The following is a 24,854-nucleotide window of genomic DNA, read 5'->3' as shown; positions in this document are numbered from 1 at the left end:
GCACTAATAATTACATGCAAAGTTGGTAGAGATGGCAGATATTTGTTTTTTGGCTGTTACATTTGTTCCACATGTTTTGTGATCTACTCCCGCTGTAGGAGTAAACATGTAATGGGGGAGAAGCTGCTGCATGTGGCTGATAATGCTGCGGCAATGTGGACGGCATACTAATGCTCCCTTCCTTTGCCTCTCAGTGGTTTGAGAGAATTGACCTTCTCACAGGCTGTTATTCTTGTCAGTGAGAATGACTTTGCACTTTTACCTCTTATGAACCGGAATGTAGCCTGAACTTTTCAGACGCAGCTCATTTGAAAGCTGTAAAAATTCAAAATAAAATCATCAAATACACCTTTGTATCATTTGCTGCTCACTGGAAAAACTTTACTTTATGATTTAGATGTGGACTTTGTAATGGTATGTTTGTCAGTTTTATTTCCCGGCTTTTTTTTGGGTAAACATTCTGTACAGTGTAGTCAGGCTGCAGCTAACACAGTATTTTTTTTTACTACCAAAAAAAGGCCATTTTGTTTTGTGTTAATTGATAAGTAATTTGTAATAAAATGTGCAGTTTCCTGTTTCTGCCTTCATTATAGGTTTAGGTGCAGCAAGCTGAACACTTATGTGGAAGACAAGGATTTGGTGTTTTACGTCATTAGTGGAAGCAACTGGAAGCAGAAAAAGATGTTATAAACAAGAGTTAGAAGTATTCTGAAAAAGAATTAAAACTGTAACAATGAACCAAGATTTAAAAAAGTATTAACTGTCAACCTAAACAAGTGCACCACAACACATAGCAAAACAGCTAATATGACTATATGTCTTGCAGCCTTTTGTTTAGCAAGGCACTCGTCAACTAAACTAAAATCCAGTTCAGGTTCTACTCTTGTTCTGCCTCTTGTTCGTTCACTCCTTCTTTTTCTTGTCTTAGTTTGTTCTGTTCGCATTCTCTCCGATCTTTTCACCTCTGCAATGATTTCCATACAGAGAATACTGAGCTAGGTACTTCCTAAAGCCTGCTGCTTAACATGAAACACAGTAATTTTTCTATCAAGTTTACATAAAGAGTTCCCAGCAGTAAGAGAAAAATGCGTAATGTTTATTGACAGCTACTTTGAATGTTGAATTAGCAGCATATTAGCCACACACTGCTAGTATACTAGCTAGCTTGGTTGGCAGTAAACTGATCCTTGAAATACTAAACAAACAAATGCATATTAGCTATAGTAGTAGAGGGTATGTACAGATAACGCTCCAACAAAAGCAGCGGAGGGGAAAACAAAGCCGTCCTGTCAGTATGTGCTGCTCACTGGTCTGACAAAATGGTGGACATCAGTTTAACTGAAGCTGAACAGAATGTACTGATGGCAGAAGACCCAATTGTTTGTTTGTTTTTTAGAGATTCAGAGACAAAACCACAAATTCTCTCGTATAATTTGAGAGGTTGCTTATAAAACGCAGATTTTTGGACTTTTTTTAAATTAAAAACGGCTCAAACTGTTGCTAAATCACAATAGATGCTGTCAATCTGATATCAGTCAACTAATCTGTGAGTGGACCTGTCATGTCAGCTCTGCTATGTCACTTTCACCATTTCTTTCAGATTAACTATTTAAGAGCTACGTTTGACTATATGACCAGCTTCTCCAGTGCTGTAACTGACTCATACCATTCGCCCTAAATCTCTGTCTGCCCAGGATTTAAGAAAAGGTCAGTCTTAGGACTTTGTATTCTGACACTGACATAATCGGACAAGCTCGGCTTCATTTTATGCACCGCGAGTGCAGAAACACTCTTAAAATGGACTGTTGGAAACATGCTCAGACACTTGAATGCTCAAACGCCTCATTTATCAACGTTACAGTTATTGCTCATGGCAGCACCCGGCTATCTTTTATCTTCTCCCCATAATGAATACTGACACTATTTTTCTCATTGTTCTCACTTTGTTGTCTACATGCAGTCTTGATCAGTGGTGCTTTTTAGTGCAGAAAGAATGGAGATGAGAAAAGAGTTGTTCTCCGGCAAAGACGGCTGTAAAATCTGTCAATAATTACTTTAGTACCTGACTGTTTACAGAAGGTGATGATTGCAAGAGCCGATAATCGTTCACATAAGTTGTTTTTTTTTTTTTAATCACAACTCTTTTTAATAAGAAAGCTCTTTAGAGACAAATCCAAACCTTAAATTTGAATCTTGTTAGAACAGTCTCAATGTCACTAGACAGAAGTGATCTTCCAGATAACAAAGGCTTCTTGACAAGGTCAGTCTGTGAAAATGCCATTAACCCCACTGAATTCCTGTTGAGTTGAAGCAGAGCGTAGGTCAGCGGGTGAACCCACGGCCCTCACCAGCAGCACAGGACCTGACTTTTTTTTTGGGGCCCCACTGCAACTTAATGAAATGTGTTAAGGAGGGAGGTGAGGGTTTTTAGGGCTGGAGGGGGCAGTCACCCATGCACCAGACAACCTGCTCCCCACTTAATTTGTCCCCTCACATTACCCTCTTTTTCGCGTAATCCTCTATAAGTGCGTGGTGGAGTTTGATGCGGCCATTTGTTGTTCGACAGCATTGAGAGGAAATTGCCGGCCAATTCCTCTCAGTAATGTGGGCTTCACTCAGCTGTCATGACTGACCCTAATAAGGCTGACATGAGGGGAGGGGGTGGGAACTGGGTTTGCTCCAGATCCAGGCTGTTTCTTCCCCAGAAACAAATCTAGTCCGTAAAGACAGAGATCATGGCTCGCACTAACCCTGACATGTAACTCCCTGTGTGTAAACAAATCATCATGCATGGGAAGTCCTCTCCGTTTTCTTGTGTAATTTGTTTTTTGCCACAGGGAAATTTGTTCGGGTTGTTTTGTCAAGGGCTTTCCATGTTTAGACAGACTTGGCGTTGACGTCCTTGTCCCAACAGCTTGGAAATTATTCCAAGGATGAACAGATAAATTCAAATAGCTTTCAGCTTTCAGCATGGAGGCCTCATCTTAATCTTTTTGCATACCTTAGAACATATTTTTATGATATGCCAGGAGATTTTATGAATTCATATCCCCTTCATCAAGAGATTTTTCTCAGACAAAACAACGTGTTGTAGTTTGTCAAAAGAGTAGATTCTACGTGGAACATCTGAAAATCAGTCTTTAATAAACGAGAACTCTCATTAATGATTATTTAAAAGGGTTCCTGGCCTCCATGGAACTCATCCCGTCATTTTAACCACCAGTCTCAGGAGGATGTCAATCAAGTCGGCACGAACACCAACAAATAACTGGCTTAATGAGGAGAAACTGTCATCTGAATAAGATATATTTTTGCAAAGGAAATAAAACTACTTTGGTATTGAGTAAGGTTGTAATTATTGGTAATGCATCACCTTACCTTGCCTAGAAAGATTAATCTGTTTTGAATTAATGCTGAATAATCAAGTCTGTGTTTACCTCAGACTGTTTTTAAGAGTCACATGCAGTGAAGAAACCCAAAAACTGTGGCGGCAACTAGGGAACGTTGTCATTATTGATTAATCTGCTAAATATTTTAATGATTAATTGAGTGGTTGTTTAGTTTATAAAAGGTCCAAAATGTCTCGTAGTCTTTATATTGTTTCTTTTGTCAAACCAACTGTCCAGAACTCAGAGACTGTGAACTTACTGGCGGAAATGACAAAGAAAAACAGCAAATCAGCTAGAACCAGAAGATGTAATCAACTATTAAAACAGTGAGGGGATGGATTTACTTATTAACCTACTAATCAAATAATCTTTACAGAGTGGAAGATCTACTTTTCACCGTGAGAAATACGATCTGATAAATGTGGTCTGCCGTTTTATTAGTTTCTGTCCAGCATCGATGCCCTGAAAGCCTTTTTAAGGAGGCGAGAAGAATTTATATTTAAACATGAGCTACAACATTTCCAGTTAGTAACCGTGTCTTGTTTTTTTAGCCCCATTCCCATTTGAGTTGAGCTGCATCCAGATTTCTTTGAATGTCCTTGAGATGTCCCACATAACGTTCAGGGAACTACTTTATTAGCATTCACAGAAAGTATTGCAGCGGCAGAGAGATCTGAGGTGACCCACAAGCCGAGGACCAATCAGGTTTACAGAGTTCCTTGGCTTCAACAGGGGAGGGAGGCCAGAAGGATGGCAGTCTTTGGAAAAATCACAAAACAGCGAGTAGAGAGTCTGTGAACAGGCGTGCCAAGACTCTGAGCTTGAAGCAAAGAAACTGATGCAGTGAAAATGGAGATATTGGCCTATAGTGTAATTTTTTTACAGTGTTTTCTGCAGCATATTTATTAGTGATGGTGGATGACGTGTGTCCATGAGTAGGAGCATTTGCAGTATCTATAGGATGCTTAATGATTGAGATGTGCTCACCTACTGCCTCTGGTAGCACATCAAGTATTTTTGGCCAATCGATGTATTCAGAGTGTAAACGCTCAATAAGATTTAGGAATTTGTGAAGCAAAGTGTGTATTAAATGCTGCTCTGTGAGCAGCTTTTCACCACCAGACACCTGAGGGTTGTAGCTGAGGGAAATCTAGATCTGTGTGGCGACAGGAGAGTGATCCATATCACAGAGCCAAATACACCGTGGAATTTCTTCAGGACAAGATTGTGGAAGTCCTCGATAACTGAGCCAAAGGTCAAACCTCAGTCGTATTACAAGGAAACCTTTGCAGCAGCCTGAAGATGGTTTTTGAGATACTCCTCTTTCAGCCTGATCGAGGCTGAGTAAAGTCATGGGTAGAATTACAGGAGATCCCAAAATCTTGATGTGCTAAGTCAACAGGTTTATTTTGGAGACAAGCCAAAGCAACATCAGTGTGATGTCTGAATTTCCAGCATATTGCAGTTTCACTTTGTCTTTCGTCTTATTGTATAAAACTCTTTGAATAAAATGCGATGTACATTAAAACTAATTCACTATTCTTAAAGGTACTATATGTAACTTGACTGGCCAAGAACTGTCTGAAGCAGTGAAAGTACCAACGTTAGGCTGACTGTTGTTTCGCTTCTAAAGCGGTATATAGCGGTACAGACAGGGGCTAGCTGCTAGCATGCTATCTTCAGTAGATATTTCTGCAACACAATATGTAGGCGTATATGACATGAAGTCAAAACTGTTGTATCTTCAAACTGTTGGTTATTTTATAACCAACAGTATAAATTCTAACTCATAATTTTGTTATGAGTTTCTTAACAATATTAATGAAGTAATGATACAAACTGAGATATTTTTTTTTTATGAAGCCGGAGATGTGGCAGGGTCCGCCACATATGAAGGATGTAAACAGTATAAACTGTGTTGTCCTTCAAGGCTTGTTTCTTCATTCATGAAACCAAAGAGAGTGTGTTTAGACATTAAAGGTAAAATAAAAATCAGTAAATGAAGATCTTTCTCTTCTTATTATTTTGGTAATCTACACTTTATGAAATGCATCAACTACATTAATACAAAAACTCATTAGTAATGAGTAAGAGAAATGAGGATCCTTAAAGGAAGTGTTCCACATTTTGGGGAATATGTTAATTGATTTCTTGAATGAAAAGATCAAAACCTCATTTGTGTCTCTGTTGATTATGAAGCCAATCCCAGCATCTGCTTATCTTAGCTTAGCATAAAGACTGGAAACAAAACTAAAACAAATGTGAGCATGGTCTTAAATTCTCCTATAACTCTTGGCAAATAAGAAAATTGTTAATTATTTCTGGCGACAGTAGCAGTAAAACTCCATCCATGCCCATCCATTGTCACAGCTACTGAAGTGAGGAGACAGCCGAACATAAAGACTGAGCGCTAATTAAAAATGATTAAAGACTTCTAACAACTCATAGTGTAATTTCTAAACCCCTCGCTGGAGAAAGCAGGGAAGACTATATCCTGCACATCATGAAAGGCTACTCATTCATTTGCCATGCCTTGATTTACATCCTGCCACAACCAGCTGCCAGAGCCATTTTGTGTTGGAGTGTTTGGAGAGCTTAGGGGGGCGGGCTGTTGAAGGCGTTTTAGAAAAGGTCTGTGTTCTTTTAATGTGACAGATATCTGAACTCAAGAACCTCTCCACTACCCCCAGCACACACAAACGACATTTGCAGTCGGATCCAGTCTTGACCAAGCACTCGTGTTTTCAGGCCAAAGGGTGAAGGAAGAGACTTGTGGGCAAGTGTCAGCAGGCTCCTGTAAACATATATAAATGCCTTATACACCCGCCGCTTAAGCCAGAGGCAGCCAGAGAAAAATGAGGTCTGAACTGTGACTTGTGTGTGTGTGTGTGTGTGTGGGAGGGAGAAAGATTGTCAGGGATGGTTACACCATTGAAAAGAGGAAATGAGGGTGAGGGTGAAGGAGAGAGGGAAAATGGGGTGAGCAAGAGAGGTTTCCTAAGCTAATAAAATGCTCGGAGAGACGGAAGCTGCCAGCCAGCATTCCTGTGCCATTAGATAAGTTAGCTCACTGCAGCCTCCAGTTTCTCTGCAGTGCTGAAGTGGCATGCTGAGGTCACCACCGGGGAGCGAGGGGGGATGGTGGAGGAAATAAATTCAGAATGTTTTTGTGCTCAGTGGTTGCTCTTAATCCTCTGAAGCTGTTTGGTTGATGATTTACTTTTGAATTTACGGGCAAAAGCTGCAAATGATCGTTTATCTGCCTCATTCATAAATGGCCCTCTGCAGCAGCCATTCAGACCTGTTTCTTACATTAACATAAATTGTGTTTAGTGCAGTTAAATGTGAAAGCGGTGCAGGGTTAGGGCAAGATGTTTTGTACAAATCTGCAATCTTAATCATAACCTTTTTACCATTATAACATCAGACAAATGCTGGGATGGAAATGGACATATTCAGTTTACTGTCATGGAGGAGTAAAGAAACAAAAAAATATTAACATTTCAGAAGCTGGAATCGACTGAGCTAACTAGCTACTGGCAGCTACAGTTAGCAGTTACTCTCACGATATGCTACCCCCTATTTGTTTTGAATTTGACAAGTGGTCATTTGCTACATATTGTACCTTCAACTGTTTATCAAAATAGTTGGCAATTAATATAATAGTTGATTTAATTAAAGTAATAGATTCATCTATTTTAAACACAGGCAAACCTGGTAAAAAAAAATAGGCAATGAACTTATTTGACAAATCCAGTGGACAAGTTTGCCTTTCTGTTTTTCTTTTTTCTTTGTTTTTTTCTGCTTTGTCACGTTCAGTGTCACAAACACGCAGGACAACAGGGATCAGTAGAAAGCAGTATAGAGGCCAGTGACAATGTTCTAGTGTTTACTCTTCTATATCTTCTACTTAAGTCTCTCTTTCACACTCAACCCTGACCTAATGATGTTCATGCACTGGTTTACATAAAACTTCTTTACGCGCCAACAATTTCAGCTTCAACGCACGTCACAGTATTGTGGTGGCAAAGGGTCGATTAGCATGTCCACCCAGATGTCATGGAGGTGGAGCAGAAAAATACCTTTGACTAGAACAGCTAGACATTTAACCTGGGAATGAACACTGATTGTAGTCTTTCCCACTGAAGACCAAACCCCGATGGCAGTGGGTGAGAGTGTTCTATTTGATGACATAAAAGCTGCTGCCAGATGAACAGTATTTGGTTTCTTAAGGTGAACATACACACAGTGTGTTGGATCTCCTGGAACTAATTTTAGATTTCAAATGTGAGGTCAGGTATCACAGCCAGCACAGGTCAGATTGTGTAGCTCACACCGAGAGCTACCAAATTCACACTAGCCAAATGGTAACACAGAAGCTTCTAAGTGTGAGAGATTGCAGCAATACCAGTGAAGTCAAGGAGCTTCTCTTGCATACTCAGTTACAGTCTGTCAAACTGAACTGTTCACGTTGAATTGGTTTAATCCACCAGCTTGTTGCTTGTTTTTTTAAAGCTGTAGCTGCAGATCCACACTCTCCCCAAGGTAGTACATTTCTGGGCTGCAAAGTGAGATAGAGGACGCCAAAAAAAAGTGTTTGCCTACAAATAATTCTCCTTCAGGGAAATTGCCTGTACCGTAAGATGGCTTATTTAAATGGAAGGGGCATTCAGTGAGTATTCCCCAGTAACCTCAGTGTGATCATTCTCAGTGAGACCTTCTGCTAGTATCTTTTACAGGTTCTATGTTACTAAGTGCAGCTGAGTCTGTTCCAAGTCATTTAGAAGATATCAGTCAGCGTTGGCCCTTGGGCTTTACTGAGTGAAGAAGATTAAAAAAAGGATTGTTGACATATATAATTGTCTTGCATGTGACACCCTTTAGCAAAGATCAATGCATTGATGCAGCAGCAAAGATGCACATTTTGTTCACTTTGTGCCGGCAGCTATATCTGAAAATCACCGTCAAACATTCTCTGTTGTGTTTGTCAGAGGACTGGGCAGTATGTACCATATATATTGCTCTTGTGATATGAGGCCATATATAATCTAAGATTTGGATATTGTCAATACTAGTTTTAAATGCTGTACTAGTGAAATTACACCTGTCTGTACCTATGCAGTCATTATTTCCACGTTACTAATTATTATTTATCAAAAATCTCATCATGTTTATATTTTGTGAAAGTACCCACATTCACCTCTACACTACCTGATTTGTGGGGTGTGTATTTACGCACATTTTTTTGCAGCGGAGGCAGGATATGTTATAGTTTGATAGTAGAATGTATTGTCATCAGTGCACGGAAACTGACTATTTAATAATTTCATTGATCATTATAAACCAACTATCTTTTTCTAACGTATGATCCTAAAAAAATATCGTATCTGCGCTTCGAGAAACTTAAAAGTCAGGCTCTAATTTGTTATAATTTTCATTATATTCGTAGTTAAAACAAAATGAATGACCTTTTTGATTTCTTTTCTCCCAGGCATGCTGGTGGTAAATGTTACTTGGAGAAACAAGACATACGTGGGCACCCTGTTGGATTGTACACGGCATGACTGGGCACCCCCCAGGTAAGGACCACTGCCCTGTTCTCATTTCACCTGGAGAAACCATCATAATGGCATTTAAAGCAACATTATGTAGAAATTGGCATGTTATGAGATTCAACACACAGTGTTGAGTGGCTGTGACAGACACCATTCAGCCCGTTACGAGACACTGAACCTTCAAAATGATTTTTGAAGCTGTTATTTTTCAGGTGAAAAAAAGTTACATAATGTTTCCTTTATAATGCATCATTTAAGCTACAAGTGCTGTGTTAACGGTATGTCTCCTGTTGGGTGGTGTTGAAAGTATCAGCACTTTACTGTCACACGTGGTATTTTAGTTCAAGGTAAAGAAGAAAAGGTAGAGAATCAAGATTGTCATGAATCATTGATGCATTCTCTGTATCCAAGCTCCACTTTGTCTCTTAACCTTTTCATATTCTGTGTGATATGAGTCTGCTGTGGTAGAATCAGCTCAAGGATAAGTGGACCTGTGCACCAATCTGAGTGTAGCCGGACCCTCCAAGTCCCTGTTAGTGTCTATCTCCTGTCAGGGGAAACAGGATTCATTGGCAAACGGCTGATGTCCCAGGAGGTAGTTGTGGAAATAGAAAGCTCCCCTAACAAGCCAGATTGCAGAATCCAATTATTGTACTAATAGCTTTTCCTCAACACTGTATAACATCACAAAGGCTGCAATTTCTTAGATCAGTGTTACGTGGGCGGTAGCTTAAGTTTCTATATACTTGCTTTTGTTATGCAAAATACACAAGTTGTGTAAAATACAGCTCCAAGCACTTGCTTTGATTTAGAACACCTACACCGTATCTAAATGTAAATATAAATCTATATTTGAAATGCATGGTTAAGTGCAATAGAGAAAAAAAAATCAAGATTAAAGCAGAGCTAATGGAAAACAAGGAGAGGCTGTATCACACTAATGTATCACACTCCTATATAACAATAATGTTCAGTAAGTGAGGTTTGCACACTAAGTGAGGTTTGCTGGGCTGTATTCGCAACAAGATAGTCTTACAGTTTGCAGCACGACTACATTAGAGACACACCATGAATAATTCAAAAAGCTTTCAACGGACTGAATATAAACTTGCGCCTGTAATGAGTCTAAATTCCTCCACCGCTGTCAGACTACGGATGTATTCACATCCCCTGCTGGGGCTGAAATTGTTTGGAGAGGCTTGCAGAGGAAGCTGTGAGTCATACCAGCCCAGTGTCTCTCTTTGTCACAGATTGCTAACCTTCACTGCTGCGCTGAAAGATAATTACATTACTGTTATGGAGAGATAAGGCCAAACTGCTATTTTAAGTATTTGAATGACTGTATGTTTTGATTACAAAGCAGCCTGAATCTTCACTGCCGTCTTTCAAATGATCTTTACATGTCCTTCATTTGAAATGTCATGTGGCTTTGTTTAAAGTGCTTACTGACTTGAAGTGCACAATATCAGGTTGTTATGTTATGAGAGGACAGTTATGAGATATCAGTGTCTTTGTTTATAATGGTGTCGAATTCAAAATAATTTAAACCCTCTAGAGTTGCCATCATTGGTGCTACCGTTTTCTTTGAGGTTGGTGTAATTGTGGTATGCTATTTGGAATACCAAGAAAGTGAGTAACTTTGTAGTGTATATGAGATTCCCACAGAAAGTATAAACACATAAACTTTAGAAAGTGTATGACCAAACACAGGAGTAGCCCAGAATTTTGAAACTGTATCCGGAATAGAGGTAAATGATAATGTCTTTACCATACAGACATTTAGAGAAAATTGCAGAATGCAACATTTTCTGCCTTGTACTTTGACAATTAAATGTTTTGGTTCTCTGTGGTTACCTATCAGATAATGTTGGGGGGCAGAGTGGCTGAAAGCCCTGCTCCCCATGGTGACGAGGCGGGCGGGAGGGACATAGAGGTGGACAGAGGAGGCAGATCTGAGGGAGCGGGAAGGGGTGGCAATGTGGAGGAGATCGGACAGATAAGGAGGAGAAAGGTTATAGAGGGCGTTGAATGTAAACAGGAGGATTTTGAAGTCTATACGGAGTTTGACCGGGAGCCAGTGGAGTTGCTGCATAACAGGGGTAATGTGGTGAATGGAGGGGGTTCTGGTGATGATCTGAGCTGCAGAGTTCTGAACCATTCAGTTTATGTAGGTATTTGCAAGGTAATCAGGTTAAATACCTATAAAATGTAATAAATGTAAGGTTTGTTGCATTTTTTTGGTGACGGACAGTTGATCATTGTGGAAAAGCCAATAATAATCATAGTGATTGGATGTTTTGAAATATTAAAAACTATAAAAGTCCTAAAATTGGGAAAATATGTGTTCCATTCTAACATCTAAACTAGAACTCTGACTTGTTTTGACATCAGCCATTGATACCATGACATCACTAATTCTTACATAATTTTTGCCACTACTGCAGGTTTTGTGAATCCCCCACAAGTGATCTGGAGATGAGGAATGGCCGTGGTCGAGGTAAGCGAATGAGACCGAATAGTAACACCCCGATTAACGAGAACAGCAACTCATCGGACAGCAAGGGCACCGCCAACAACAAGACACGTGCTGCCTCTAACAGCAAAGGCCGGAGGGGCAGCCAGACTCCATCAGAGCGCCGCACCCCACCCAACAGCAACACAGAAGACATCAAGGCCAGTCCCTCCTCAGCTGGAAAACGCAAGACCAAACCAGCCTCAGACATGGAACCCAATTCCAGCTCAGAGGACACCAAAGGCAACAAACGTATGAGGACAAACTCTAACAGTGGGGGGGTGGGAACAGGTCTCCCCATCCCTTCCATTAAGACAGAGCCACTTCCACCTCCCCTCGATCGTACCTGCCCCTCTCCAGTTCTCATTGACTGCCCACATCCTAACTGCAACAAGAAGTACAAGCACATCAATGGTCTCAAGTACCACCAAGCCCGCGCCCACAATGATGATGACATTAAGTTGGAATTAGATGCAGACAGTGAGTATGGAGAGGACTCAACTCTCCACCCTGAACCAGGGAACTGTAATGGAGCCTCTATCTCTCAGAAAGGATGCTCGTCTCCAGCTCGTTCAGTTACTCCAAAAGGCAGGAACTTTGATGCTCAGAGTCCTTCTCCATCACCTGGCAAGTTTGGTTCAAAGCAGAGTAAAAAGAAAGTTGCTGAGGCAGAACCAGAAATGGGAGGTACACCGACAGATGGGTGTGAAGATGGGCTTTGCCTCACTGATGAGGCCAGTAACGATGGTATTGATGATAAGAGAGGATCAGACAAGACCAAAAAGGGTAGCTCAAAGGCTGATAAAATGGCCCAGAAAAACATGAAGTCACCCCGGCCGATTGGCCCCTCCTCTACAGCAACTCAGCAGATATACTCTTTTCCTCCTGGAAACCCGAATTCTTCCCCAGGGCTTACCCCAATGATACAAGGAATCCCCAAGAGTCCCCAAATGAAAGGTACACAACCTAAGCCACCTGCAATTGGAGATCCTGCCTCAAGTAGCTCCAAGGACAAGAAGAAGAAAGACAAGAAGAAAAAAGATGGCGGGAAGGACGCTGACAGCCCCAAGCCTCCAGGTAAGGGAGGTAAACAGGAGGAAGGGAAGCTTCCATACCCTGAACCCCCTGATCAAGGAAATAAGGGGGAAGGACTTCTGAATGGTTCCTCTGATCCCCATCAGAGTCGCTTGGCCAGTATCAAGGCTGAGGCTGACAAAATTTACAGCTTTTCTGACAATGCCCCTAGCCCATCCATTGGCGTAGCCAGTCGGATAGATGGCACTGGAATGCCACAGCCTCTCACACCACTTCACGCGGTGAACCAGAATGGTGCCGACAACTCTTCAGTTAAAACCAATAGCCCAGCATATTCAGACATTTCAGATGCTGGTGAGGATGGTGAAGGTAAACTAGAAGGCGGCAAAGTCAGGACAGAGGACCAAGCCATCAGGGAAAGTGTCAAAAAAGCACTCTTTCCAAACCAGACACCCAGTAAAGATTCCCCGTACTATCATGGCTATGAGAGTTATTACTCACCCAATTACGTCAACCCCAGTCCTAGTGGGCCCACTCCAGGCACGCCAGGGGCTGAAGGTCAGGTAAAGGTCAAAAAGGAGGATGACCTGGACCAAGGTGAGGATAAAATCAAGGTTGAGGTTCATGAAGACCGCAAATCTGACAGTGGTGTTCCTGGCCAGCAGCAACAACAGCAACCCTCTGTCATCCAACAGCGATCCAACATGTACATGCAACCTCTTTATTACAACCAGTATGCGTATGTCCCACCATACGCATACCATCCCGATCAAGCCTACCATAACCACTTGATGAACACCAACCAAGCATACCGGCAACAGTACGAGGAGCGGCAGCGACAGATGGCTGAACAGCATCGTGCTGCTGAGAAGAAGTCGGACGTAGCCCTAAAAGAAAGAGAGGCCTCCCTGAAGGAGGAGTGGAAACAAAAGAGCCCAATGCCACCAAGTCTCTCCAAAGCCCCAAGTCAGTCAGACCTTGGAAAGGCGCCGCAGCCCCCAGGCAAATCCAGGGACTCGCCCTCTGAGCCCTCCTCAAAATCCTTGGGAAGCATAAAGGTGGAGGACCCAAAGTCCCAGCAAGCTGAGGGGCTGAAGATGAAGCTGACTGAGGGCAGCCACCATGGAAAGGAAGAAACCAAGCAAGCACTGGAGTCCCGAGGTCAGGCAGGGATGGAGCAGGCCATGTGGTACAGACAGGTAACCGTCAATATAGAGTAACAGTGTCAGAATATATGCTTGTGAGTATGTTTTAGAATAATATCAATACGTAGATGCTGACTTGGACCTTATTTCTCACCTACAGCAGTACCCTGAGAGCCAAAAGCCCCAAACAGAAGATGAACACCAGCAACAACAACCTCGATGGAAAGATGAAAGGGACAGGGAGAGGGAACGTGATCGTAAATTAAAGGAAGAGAGGCCCAGGCCCAAGGACAGTCACATTGGGCCCAAGGAGGATGGCAAGGAGGGTAGTGATCTAAGAATCACTTCTGAGGACCACCGGGCCATGAGCAAAGACTCTCGATCTAATCCTCACATGCAGTTCTCATCACCACTAGCACAGCACCAAGGCTACATGCCCTACATGCATGGTTACCCCTATGGACAAGGCTATGACCCCAACCACCCTGGATACAGGGGCATGCCTTCAGTCATGATGCAGAATTACCCAGGTAAGCATGCATTGCTCTTTGAAAAAACAATGGCTCTAAGGATTTTGTTTGTGGCACTTAAGAATGTCAAGAAAGTACAGCTTGAGTTTACTCCAAATATGCAGCTAGTCTGAAATGCTGCTGTTGTGTCTATTAGACTCCAGCAAGGCAGCACAGTATCTGAAATGAGCACAACAAAACAGTCAAGACAGGTCTGAACATCGTGTTTTACTATATATCTTCAAACATTACAGATACAGCTCAACGTGACAACAGAATTGAGCAAGTTTGCAAAAATGTATCTCCAAATAAACTGGCAGTTTTCTAAACAGAAGCAACTGTTGTTAGCGTGATGTCACAGTGATTCAGTTGATGGAAGTCTCAGCAGGATCTCACTGTTTTTTTTATTCAGAATTGTCAACATTTTCTGCATAAGTAATAATTTTGAAGCAATTTTGTGTTATTTTGCTTGGAGGTCTGAAATTGTTAAAGCAGCATGAAATGATTACATGGCTGAGCCTATTGCGGGGCAAAACACAGCATGGGAGTAATATGGAAGTTATTTAGGAACATATGTCAAACAAAATCAATCCATGATTGACTTGACCTATCTAAGTAGTTCTAAAGAGGTTATTATATGAGGAGAACGGCACAAAAGAGACAAAGTTGCAGGCATCCTTCATTTTAAGATTTTTGCTGAAATATTGAAGGTGTTACTTGTAGGAGTGGTTGTGTTCACCAACAAATTCATGGAGGATTGTAATATTCATGTAAAATAAAAACATCATAGTTTTTATCCCACTGACATGGCTGGTGATTCACCACCAGATAAGGCAACTGTACGTGCTGTTGACGGCATACATACAACATTTATGGTGCCATAGTAGAGAAAAATGCTGGTCTTTAACAGCTTTCAATTTTAAATGTAATTAAAATGCCATATTTTGCAGTTGGGCCCAATGTGGTCAGCTCCATTCCAATATTTACAGTGTTTTCATTTTAAAAATCAAAGAATAACAATACTCCACATTTAGTTCATGAGATAGGAATGTAGGAGAGGGAAGAGCCAGATTAGGATCTAGTACCATTTGAAATAAATGTATTTTACAAGAAAGCCAGTGTGGGGGAGTGTGTTTGCAACTTCCATTTCTAAAGATCAAAAATGACAACAATATATACTGGTACTGGATAATTAAAAGTGCTGAAGATATTGTAAGATGATTGAATGGTGGTTGAGCCAACCATACCAACACAAAGTGTGATTGAGTCTCATTCCGAGGCCGTCGACTATCTTTCTCCAGAATTACTTTTTGCATCCCTAAGGTCTCCATGTCTGAATACAGCCCAATTAAATAGACGATGTGACATTTTGTCCAGAAGTCCAAACAGAGGAGTTGGTGACCCAAAATCAATTGTATTGACTATTCAGCTTGATTTATGTGAGCGTGAATGAAAAGAATCAATCACCAGTTGTCACATTTATATTCAATGTAAGCCTAAATTAAAGCAATCAATTTTCTTTATCACTTCTAGGTTCGTATCTGCCTGCAGGCTACCCTTTTTCTCCATACGGTGGTAAAGTAGCCGGAGGTGAAGAAGTCAGTGACAAATCTCGTGCTAGCCCAACTGTCACCAAAACTGCAACGGACTCCAAAGCCCTTGACATCCTGCATCAGCACGCCAGTCAATACAAGAGCAAATCCCCGACAGTCGCCGACAAACCCCACGATAGGGATCGCGAGCAGGACAGAGGAGCCGGTGGAGACCGAGATCGGGAAAGGGAGCGCGAGAGGGAAAGAGAACGAGACGTGGACCGACCACGATCCTCGCCCTCCCAGCGCATCATGCCCTCTCACCACCACCTGGGATACCCCCTGCTCTCAGGACAGTATGACCTGTCCTATGCCACAGGTCAGTCGCTCCTCCAGTCTCACTTAATGGTATTCATTCTTACATATTTAATAAGGTACTATACATGCAAAGTAGGTTAATGCCAGTTACTTAAAAACAGCCCACAACACAGAATATTTTTTGTAAGTAGATGCAGAATGTTAAATTATGGCAGATCAGCGATCTTAGTTCTGAACCTAAATAGGAAAAATCACTGATAGCTGGATATTTTCCAACTCGCCATAGGTCTCTCCTCATCTGCTATTGTTGCCAGCCAACAAGCAGCAACCCCCTCCCTCTACCCACCACCTCGGAGGTGAGAACGGTAAGACGCCCTTAGCTGGAGAGACACGCAAACCACTGACAGTGAAACAAAATCCAAGCCTAATGAGACACCTTGATAGACTGAGAGCAGTGTTTACAAAGCTGATGAACGCAGGGGAAGACTTTGTGTTTCATACCAACAATACACATGACTCCATTTAAAAATACACAGCTCGTGAGTACAGGCACAGATGTAGATTGTCTTGTAAAAATAAAACCGAGTCTTTCTTTGTCTCTGGTTTATTTGATTTGAAGTGACAAGAACACCCTGCTCCACTCTTTCCTTACGACACTTATGTTGCAGACTCCGAGGCAGGAACCTGTAAAGAAAACAAATCTTAGCCAAACAAAGCCCTCCCCGCTCTGCTGCAGTCTTGTACAATATGCAGTGCAGCTTTTAGCCCCTCAGCTCATCCATCCTAAGTAGGTCCTCTGAGGACAAGTGGATCACAGTGTTGATAATAGAGATGTGGAATGAGCCCACTAAGACAGGCAGGCAGAGCAGCCTGCACTGACATCTAGTGGTAGCTCTTTAAATTACAGCTGAGTAATATGTTATAAGCTGTTGCCATTTTATTAGACACACCATGAAAAACTAATAAATCCCACCTTCATGAGGCTTTTAATTAATTTTAGTATAAAAGTGTCTTAAAGAGGTGTTGGATTTTGGAGGATGTGGTTTATGGTGCTGTTGAATATCACTAAACTGATAGTTTCACCATTTTCTTCACATCATGTATATCAGTGAGGGCAGTTTCAGTAATAGAAACACCTCTGTGTTTAATGTATTCCAGTTCAACAGCCCCACAAACTACATCCTTCAAACGGTTGAGTTGAATGTAAAGCCGTTTCAACACAAATGGAACGTTACAACCTTCATGAGGGAGGATTTATTACACCACCAGAGGGGCCTTAACTTCTTCTTTTGGAGGGCCAAAACCAAAATTTGATGGCAGACCACAGGCCAAAAGTAAACACCTGTTGTATCGTGGTGTATTGTATTGTTATGAGATTATTTGGGAAATAATTCATAATTAGGGTTTCTTCATTTTTAAAGAGCATTTTTACCTTGCAAATATTTAGGGGCATAAGCCAATTAGTATTATATATATATATTTTTTTTCTCACTAGAAACATCTGGTGGGCCAACTTAAAACTTATGGCTCCACTTTGGACGGCCCTGTGTTAGACTGTATTAGTTTAGCTAGGTTGAATTGTGAGTGTAAGCTGCAGGTCCAACAGACATACAACACACCTCCTGTGGTGGAAGGAGTATTCAAATTCTTTAATTATAAACACCATAAAATACTCTGCATTATGAGTTTTTAAATAAAAGTACAGAAGTATAATCGGCAAAATGTACTTAAATCAACCGAAGTAAAAGTACTCATGATGTAGAACAATCCTCTTCCAGAGCTTATTAATTGTTATCAAAAAGAACAATTATACTCTGAATTTATTAGAATTATTAAGTAACCTAAAATGGTAACTTATTACATTTACATTGGTATTGTATGTACAAATTTGGGTTCTTGTACTTGAATATTTCCATTTTATTCTGCTTTATATTTTGACTACATCTCACAGGCAAACATTGTACTTATTACTCCACTACAGTTGTCTGATAGCTTTAGTTACTAGTTACTCCTATCAGGACTCAACTTTTTATAACCCTCCTTAGTTTTATTCCTCTTACGCCTCCAAACTTTAAAATTCTTGACTCTTTTCTCTTTTTTTCTTGTGCATTTTTAAAATTTTGTAGTTATTATTGTTACTATTATTATTCCTGTTCACTTATAACCATGAATCTCCAAATTTGGTGAATTTGATGTAGTTTTATTTGTTGTTGTTTATTTGTTCAGATAGACTGAAGGATGAATTAATTATTCCTTCATGTTCAGGTCGTTCTCAGAGGACGTCCACTCTACAAACATGTGAAGATTTTATCGAATATGATGCATTGCTGTAGATAAGAGCAGTATAAAAAGAAATTAAATGATCCTAAACATCCACAGCAGTAAAATACAACACTCATGTAGCAGGAATATTAATCAGATGTAGTTGTAAAACACTGACGGGGAACATTTTACTGCACAATTAGTACTTTTACCTTTTGGTGATTTGGTGATGAAACTTGTAGTTTGAGTATTTTTACTTTACTAACTAAAGTAAAGGCTCTGAATACATCATCCACCACTGCGTACAAATACCTCAGAGTTACTCTACACAAGGAAGAGATATGAAAGTGTGTAAAGCATTTGTTAACCATGAACCTTGTTCTGATCCGGTAATAACAGAGCGTTTGTTTGTATCTCTCACAGGGAAACCTGACCGTCACACCTCAACCCTGCAAAGATTCATGTGACTGGCTCACATGAGAAGAGAATCTCCCGGGTGTTACCTTTTAGACATCAGTTGAATGGTGTTCCTATCTCTATTTTTAGTTCTTCTGCCCCGAGGCGAGGCAGATTGTCTTTTCATTTTTTTTTTTTCTTCCTCCTCCCCTCGTAATTGACCCCAAAATTTCCAGACCTTGGACTGTAACAGGACTGATAATAACCCAGGTTCAAAGCCATCACTCTGCCTCGTCACGCAGAGGAAACACCAACCCGCTGATTATCTAGTCTTTGCACTGTCAACAAATACAATGCAAAAAGAGACTATTGGACTGCCACAACAGCTTTTCTCTCGTTGTCTTTCTTTTTGACTGCATTGTTTTTTTGTCACATGCAGAAAGAAATTGGCAGGGGGATGATGGGTGGCTGATGGGAAAGGGGGAGTCAAACTAAATTAAAGACTGAAAAAAAAGATCATATTGAGATGATTTATGTTTTTGGCTTATGGAATGCCGTGAAACAACAGTATATCCTTAACTTGAGAATTGTTTGGCTATATTTCGTGGGGAGAGGGAATATGGCAACAGCTGCTTTCTTCAGAGACTTAAGAGCCTGAGACTGAAGTTTTTTGTTTTTCATTTTCCATCGTCATTGTTGATTCCCATCCCCCTCCTCTCTCAGTTCTTGTTTCAGGGATGATGTCGTCATGTTTTGCGAAGGGACCGCTCACACCTCAATGGAGAATAAACACTATTCATGTTTTCTTTTCTCAGTAAATTTCAATGTCATTGTGTTCATCCTTGAATGTGTCTGACGCTGGTATTAGTCCTGTTTTTCTCACAATGAAACACTCATTTTAAAACGGTGAAGCCACATCAGCAAGCGATGAGTTCACGGGGCATTGTCATCCTCACGTGTGAGAGGTTTTGGTGTTTTACTGTAAGATTGTGCTTCATTCAGCTTGTCAAGTTTGATTCTGTAAACAATGTGAAATCTCACTTAACTCGTGTAGTTTTCTGCTGTAAAATAGACTTTTTAGCCAACTCTTATGTGCATAAATGTTTATATTTATCCCAGCACGCAACTGTTTGAAAACTGTCAAATAGCTCTCACAGCGTTGGAACGTCATGTGCTCAGATCTCACTGTGCTTCTTCTCTGCACAGCTTTGGTTTTCTCGCTGCAGATTGTTTTTATTTTATTCTCTTGACCATGACGTGACGACACCTCACAAACATGGTGCACATTTCCATTCATCCTGACATGCAGGGGAGACACTACAGGTGAACAGGGTCAGACGTTATGAAATTTCCAGAGATCAGTTTTTATATTACAAGTTTTCTAAAATGTTATGTTTAAATATGCAAACGCTGATTTATCTAATTAAACTTTTGTTTACATTTGCAGAACAGAAATCTAACCTGAAATAAACAGTTAATGGATTTTGGAGGTTTGTTTCTGCTTCTCTGAAAGAAGATATGTGATGGAAGCAAGATGGGACAAAATCCCAACTGACCAGTACACGACAAAAAATCTGTTTTCACCTTTTCTGTCTCCTCTGAAAGGATAAAAGTGAAAATTCAGTCATTATCTACTGGTCTAATGTTGGGTGGAGTTTTCGTTGTCCCAAAAAATGTCTGGAGCTTCACAGCAGCTGTTCCAGTGTAAACCAGGTCTCTGAAAGAACCGACATCCCAAATTGATGTTTTTACATCTTTTATAAAGCTGCAGTTTACTCTGTAGCTGCTAAGCTAAAACTTTCGAATGAACCTTGTCTGAAGCGAGAGCAGGAGCTCCAACGTGCATCAGAGTGTAAACAACATCTTCTGAAATCACTTTGCGATCTCGGGGCTTTTGGAGACTTGGATTACGCCGGATGAGCTGTTTGGAGCCATTTTATGTTAACTGAGCGGTTTATGTAACGCTTAAAAACAAGTCTCCATCTACTGCGGTTGTGTTGGAGAACATTGCAACGCCGTTTTACTGTGAAGCTCTAGAAATGTATTTTGTAGACAAAAAAACGTACATACTTACTTTTCCATCAGCATGAGGGTGAGTAGATAATGACTGAATCTTCTTTTTGGATGAACTTTAAGACTGGTTCCAGACCTCTGGATCACCGTCAACATCTCAGATCAATAACAACTCGAAACGGAAAACTCAACAGTGAATCAGTCTGATTTGTAGGTGAAACATCTCTTGGTGCTGCGCTTGCTCCTGTGGCTTCACCATAAAACATTTTCACCTGCACAGTTGTTGGCATGGTCGTCTGGCCAGCTGCAAGCTTTGGATCAAACTGGACAAGTAAGACCTCAGACACCAGTTTGCTTTGTTCAGTTGCTGCCGGTGCTGTGAGCTCAACTACTGAAACAACCCAAAACATCTTTCAGCTGTTACAGTTATCGATGAGCCAATCAGATGCAGACAATGAGCTAACATGGAGTGAAACTGGACCCTGGTCATGCACACATGAGTCACGTTGGCCTAAAAAGAAGCACTTTGCTGGAGGCTTTCCTCCAGACGTCAAACTGCAAATTCAGACAAGTCTGGTTAACTTAAAATCGAAACAGCGTTGTAGCAGAGGGACCCTCTTGGCTTTAAATTACAGTCCTCCCATACCTCAGGGGTTGTAAGTGAAATTCTATCCAGATGCTATTTGCATTGATTTCAGAGGGCTTCTGTTTCTGGGTGTGAAAAAGCACATTGCTGCCCTGAGCTGCAGTGGTTCATTCAGAAATGACAGACTGGCTCAGGAGAGGGAGTTATGAAAGGTTTTATGCCACACCGTCTTTATGTTCATAGAATATTGACCATGATGTCATGAACTGTATTGATTTTGGTTTTACAATAATTTTTAATGTTCCCATTGTTGTAGTTTTTTTCTCATCGAATTCTGTATACGTTCAAGTCCATGAGCCACCAGTTAATTTCACGTCTGGCGCCCTCTGACGTCGGACGTCGTGTTGCGACTCACGATTGCGAAACTGCAGCTCTTCATTTTGAGGTTCTCGGACATTCCCAGTAAATAAGTTGCCAGTTTCTCGTCCCGCTGAAGTTCACAGAACGGTTTATCTTTTGACTTTTTGCGCATTTTAAAGAAGAATGGCTGACATGAATAAGCTGAATGTGGTGGTGTTTGACTTGTACTTAATCTGTAAGGGTAATCTAGGCAGCTGTGATGTTGTCATTAAAGTCAGTGGGTTTTAGTACCAGCAGACTGCATACAGTACATATAGTTTTATCAGACAATGGTTGTGACAAGTGCATTTGTTCTTCTCTCTCTTGAGAGTAGTAATGTTATCTCAGTAGTAAGCAAAGCCCAGTGAAAATCATATATACTAAAGTGTATAAAAAGCCAGAAAAGTAATGTTTGCTATCAACATATTGGAAAGTGCTTGGCTCTTGTATTTTGCAGGACTGTATTTGTTTCATGGTGAAGAGTATATTTATTGGCCAGCAGTTGTCTCAATTGGTGCCTAGTTGAAAACACGGAGACACTTGCTCGTTTGTCTTTTCCTGACCCACCTACTGTCACACAAACCTCCCCTCCCCTCACCTCCCCTAAAAGGAGTACCGCTTCTGGTGCTTGCAAGGATGTTTACAATGTCTTCATTTTCTTTCTGTGTGAGAAAATTCAGAACTCTTCGCCCTCTCCTTTCTCCCGCCCTTCAGGAGTTTGTGTAAAGTGTACATTACCATGGTTCTTTTTTATACAATACTCTGTAACTTGCCTTTGTAAATTTGGGCTGGAAAAAATAAATCTTTTTATGAGACAATCTGTCCTGAGAACTGCTCAGTGGCTTCTGCTCTGTCCAGATAATGAAGTCTTGATGATCCTTTGTTCAGGTAACACTGAACGTCGTTTGTTTAGGGTGTCCACAAGAAAATGTTTATTCACCTACATCATTTAAAACACATTTTTCTCATACCATCTTTTGCTGCAGCAGGAACGCTCCATTTTTGCGCCTGGCTCTTTAAGGTCCTCCTCCTGAAGAGTCCGGTCTGCTCTGATTGGTCAGATGTCACAGGCCTGAACAGGCAACACCCACAGTGTTTCCACATCAGCTCTGTGTTGGGCTGTGACTGATGTTCTGACTGCTCTTTTAAAGGCACACTTTTTAAATACAGGCCGTGGATTTTATAACATTTGCACTATATTAATTTATAGCACATAGAGCTGATTTATAATAAAACAAACATGCAAATCAAACTTTACGAATGGGAACTTTAAATATTCCAGTATGTTTGTGCAGTTGTCATCTACAAAGTGATATATGTCAACCTCGACAGTCAAGAAAATTAAGTCTAAAGTTCTTCTCACAGCAGGGATTTGATGAATAAATGTAAGAAATGTTTTGCAAAGTAAAATTCTAGTCTGGTGGAACTGAAGACAACTCAGACGATATAACAGCTCCAGTTTTCCATCATAAATCCCACAGATACAGCAGTCTGTGTGTGCACGGAGCGATTAAAGTTACTCATCTCAAGTCACCGTTGTCACTTTGTCTTTATAATTCTCTGTCATATAAAACAGGATGATGATAAACAATCAAACGATCCGCCATTCTCATGAGTTCTGACGTTGATGACTCGTTTGATGACTTTATGAGATCCAATTCCAAAATACAGTATGTTGCGTAATATTCACTTTCTGTGTGAAAACAAAACAAAAGCTGTCATTGTATAAAGTCATCATGGAACATTTCCAAGTTCGAACTGTTGACGTCCGAGTGGGTCGTGAACATTTAACTGATTTATTGTCTCTGGTCTGTGTGCTTTTTAAATTAGTATTCCTTTCCTAGAGAAGCTGAACTGATGATGCTATGAATACATATTAGAATACAGACACTGTACATGCTCATCTGAAGCTTTGCTCACGTTACATCGACCCTGTGGAGTTATCTTCTCTTCAGAACAAAGGTTATAATCACATTCTAGTATCTTTGAAGTCAAACAAACATGTTAGGTGCAATTTTTTTCTTCATCATCTTAAATCCAGCACTGTTTACATCCCTGCTTACCTGCTTGCAGTCTTCTATCCCACCTTTGCTGCTGCATTGCAGCATGTTGCCACCACCTGTCAATCAGCTGGAGTATAAAACCATTATCCTACACAAACAGCACTACTAAAGATCAAAACCCCACAGGGAGCCTTTAGATCTGAGACTGACGTGCGCACCAGTCCTGATGTTAAAGTACATCTAATTTTGAGGTAGTTTATGATTTATTTATTTTTTGCCTGCATGTGTGCAGAAACCCCACCGACCTTATTTTTATTCAACACAGAGTATTTCAGTCATGTCTGAGGTTTTTTTTAAGTCAATATTCTTGCAGAAGTGTCAAATATTTGCAGGCAGCAGCTTCTTAAATGTGAAGCTTTGCTGCTTTTTTCAGCTCTGTTTAACTGAACACTCAATATCTTTGAGTTTTGGACTGTTGATCAAACATATTAAGCAGTTTCAAGATCACCTCAGTCTCAGAATGTTGTGGTTTACCTTCTTTTACTAACTGATAGACTAAAGAGTTGCTGTTATGATGATTGAGTGCAGTTTCTTGAATTGATAGTCTGCAGCCTTAACAATTAATTATCAATTCATCTTTAATAATATATGAAATTTGTTGAAGGTTTTTCCACTGACATGATCAAAAGTGAAAACAAAGTTAACACCAAGTTACACAAACACAAATGAATAACTTTTCAACTTCAGAACACTGTTTGATGCTAAAAGGTGTCCTGCTAACATTAATAAAACAAAACAGTATAAACTGCTTGCGTCAATCAGTGACTGAATCATTTTCTCTTCTCCTCAAAACTACATAATGCACCTTTAACATACCAGTTGCAGCCTGAGCAGCTGTCAGCAGCTCACACACACACACACACACACACACACACACACGCACACACACTTTAACTTTATCTGCCTCTGCTGTGACATTCACTTCTATCAGTCAGTGGGGATATTTTTAACTGGCCCTAATGCTCCTGAACTGAGTCTACGCTCTGTGCATTAGCATAATGCAACATCAGTGACAGCGAATGATTACGCCGGGGATGATTTTGTTGAGTGTAAATGTGAAATCTGATTATCCTCTGTGCTCTGCAGAGGGAGGAGGGCCAGAGAGAGAGGGAGAGGGAGAGGGAGAGGGAGAGCGAGGTT

The 24,854-nt window shown here is 40.7% G+C and overlaps 1 protein-coding gene across 3 annotated transcripts in view; it reads left to right on the top strand.

Moving 5' to 3' along the window:
* The window catches only part of znf609b (zinc finger protein 609b), an 88,788-nt gene extending 66,309 nt beyond the window's left edge, over positions 1 to 22,479 (top strand). For 2 of the 3 annotated variants that reach the window (XM_030414187.1, XM_030414190.1), the window contains 6 exons: positions 8,881 to 8,968; positions 11,389 to 13,690; positions 13,797 to 14,166; positions 15,679 to 16,056; positions 16,282 to 16,360; positions 18,681 to 22,479. In XM_030414187.1, the coding sequence (XP_030270047.1) occupies positions 8,881 to 8,968; positions 11,389 to 13,690; positions 13,797 to 14,166; positions 15,679 to 16,056; positions 16,282 to 16,355 (3,212 nt within the window). In that variant the 3' untranslated portion in view covers positions 16,356 to 16,360; positions 18,681 to 22,479. The remainder of the gene's footprint in view (positions 1 to 8,880; positions 8,969 to 11,388; positions 13,691 to 13,796; positions 14,167 to 15,678; positions 16,057 to 16,281; positions 16,361 to 18,680) is intronic. The other variant, XM_030414191.1, reaches the window with a different exon arrangement.
* Positions 22,480 to 24,854: the final 2,375 nt, after the last annotated feature.

The sequence above is a fragment of the Sparus aurata genome, chromosome 4 (assembly GCF_900880675.1).
Source record: "Sparus aurata chromosome 4, fSpaAur1.1, whole genome shotgun sequence".
Taxonomy (NCBI): Eukaryota; Metazoa; Chordata; class Actinopteri; order Spariformes; family Sparidae; genus Sparus; species Sparus aurata.
Note: the sequence above shows the minus strand (reverse complement) of the source record. Positions and strands in the feature narration are given on the sequence as shown.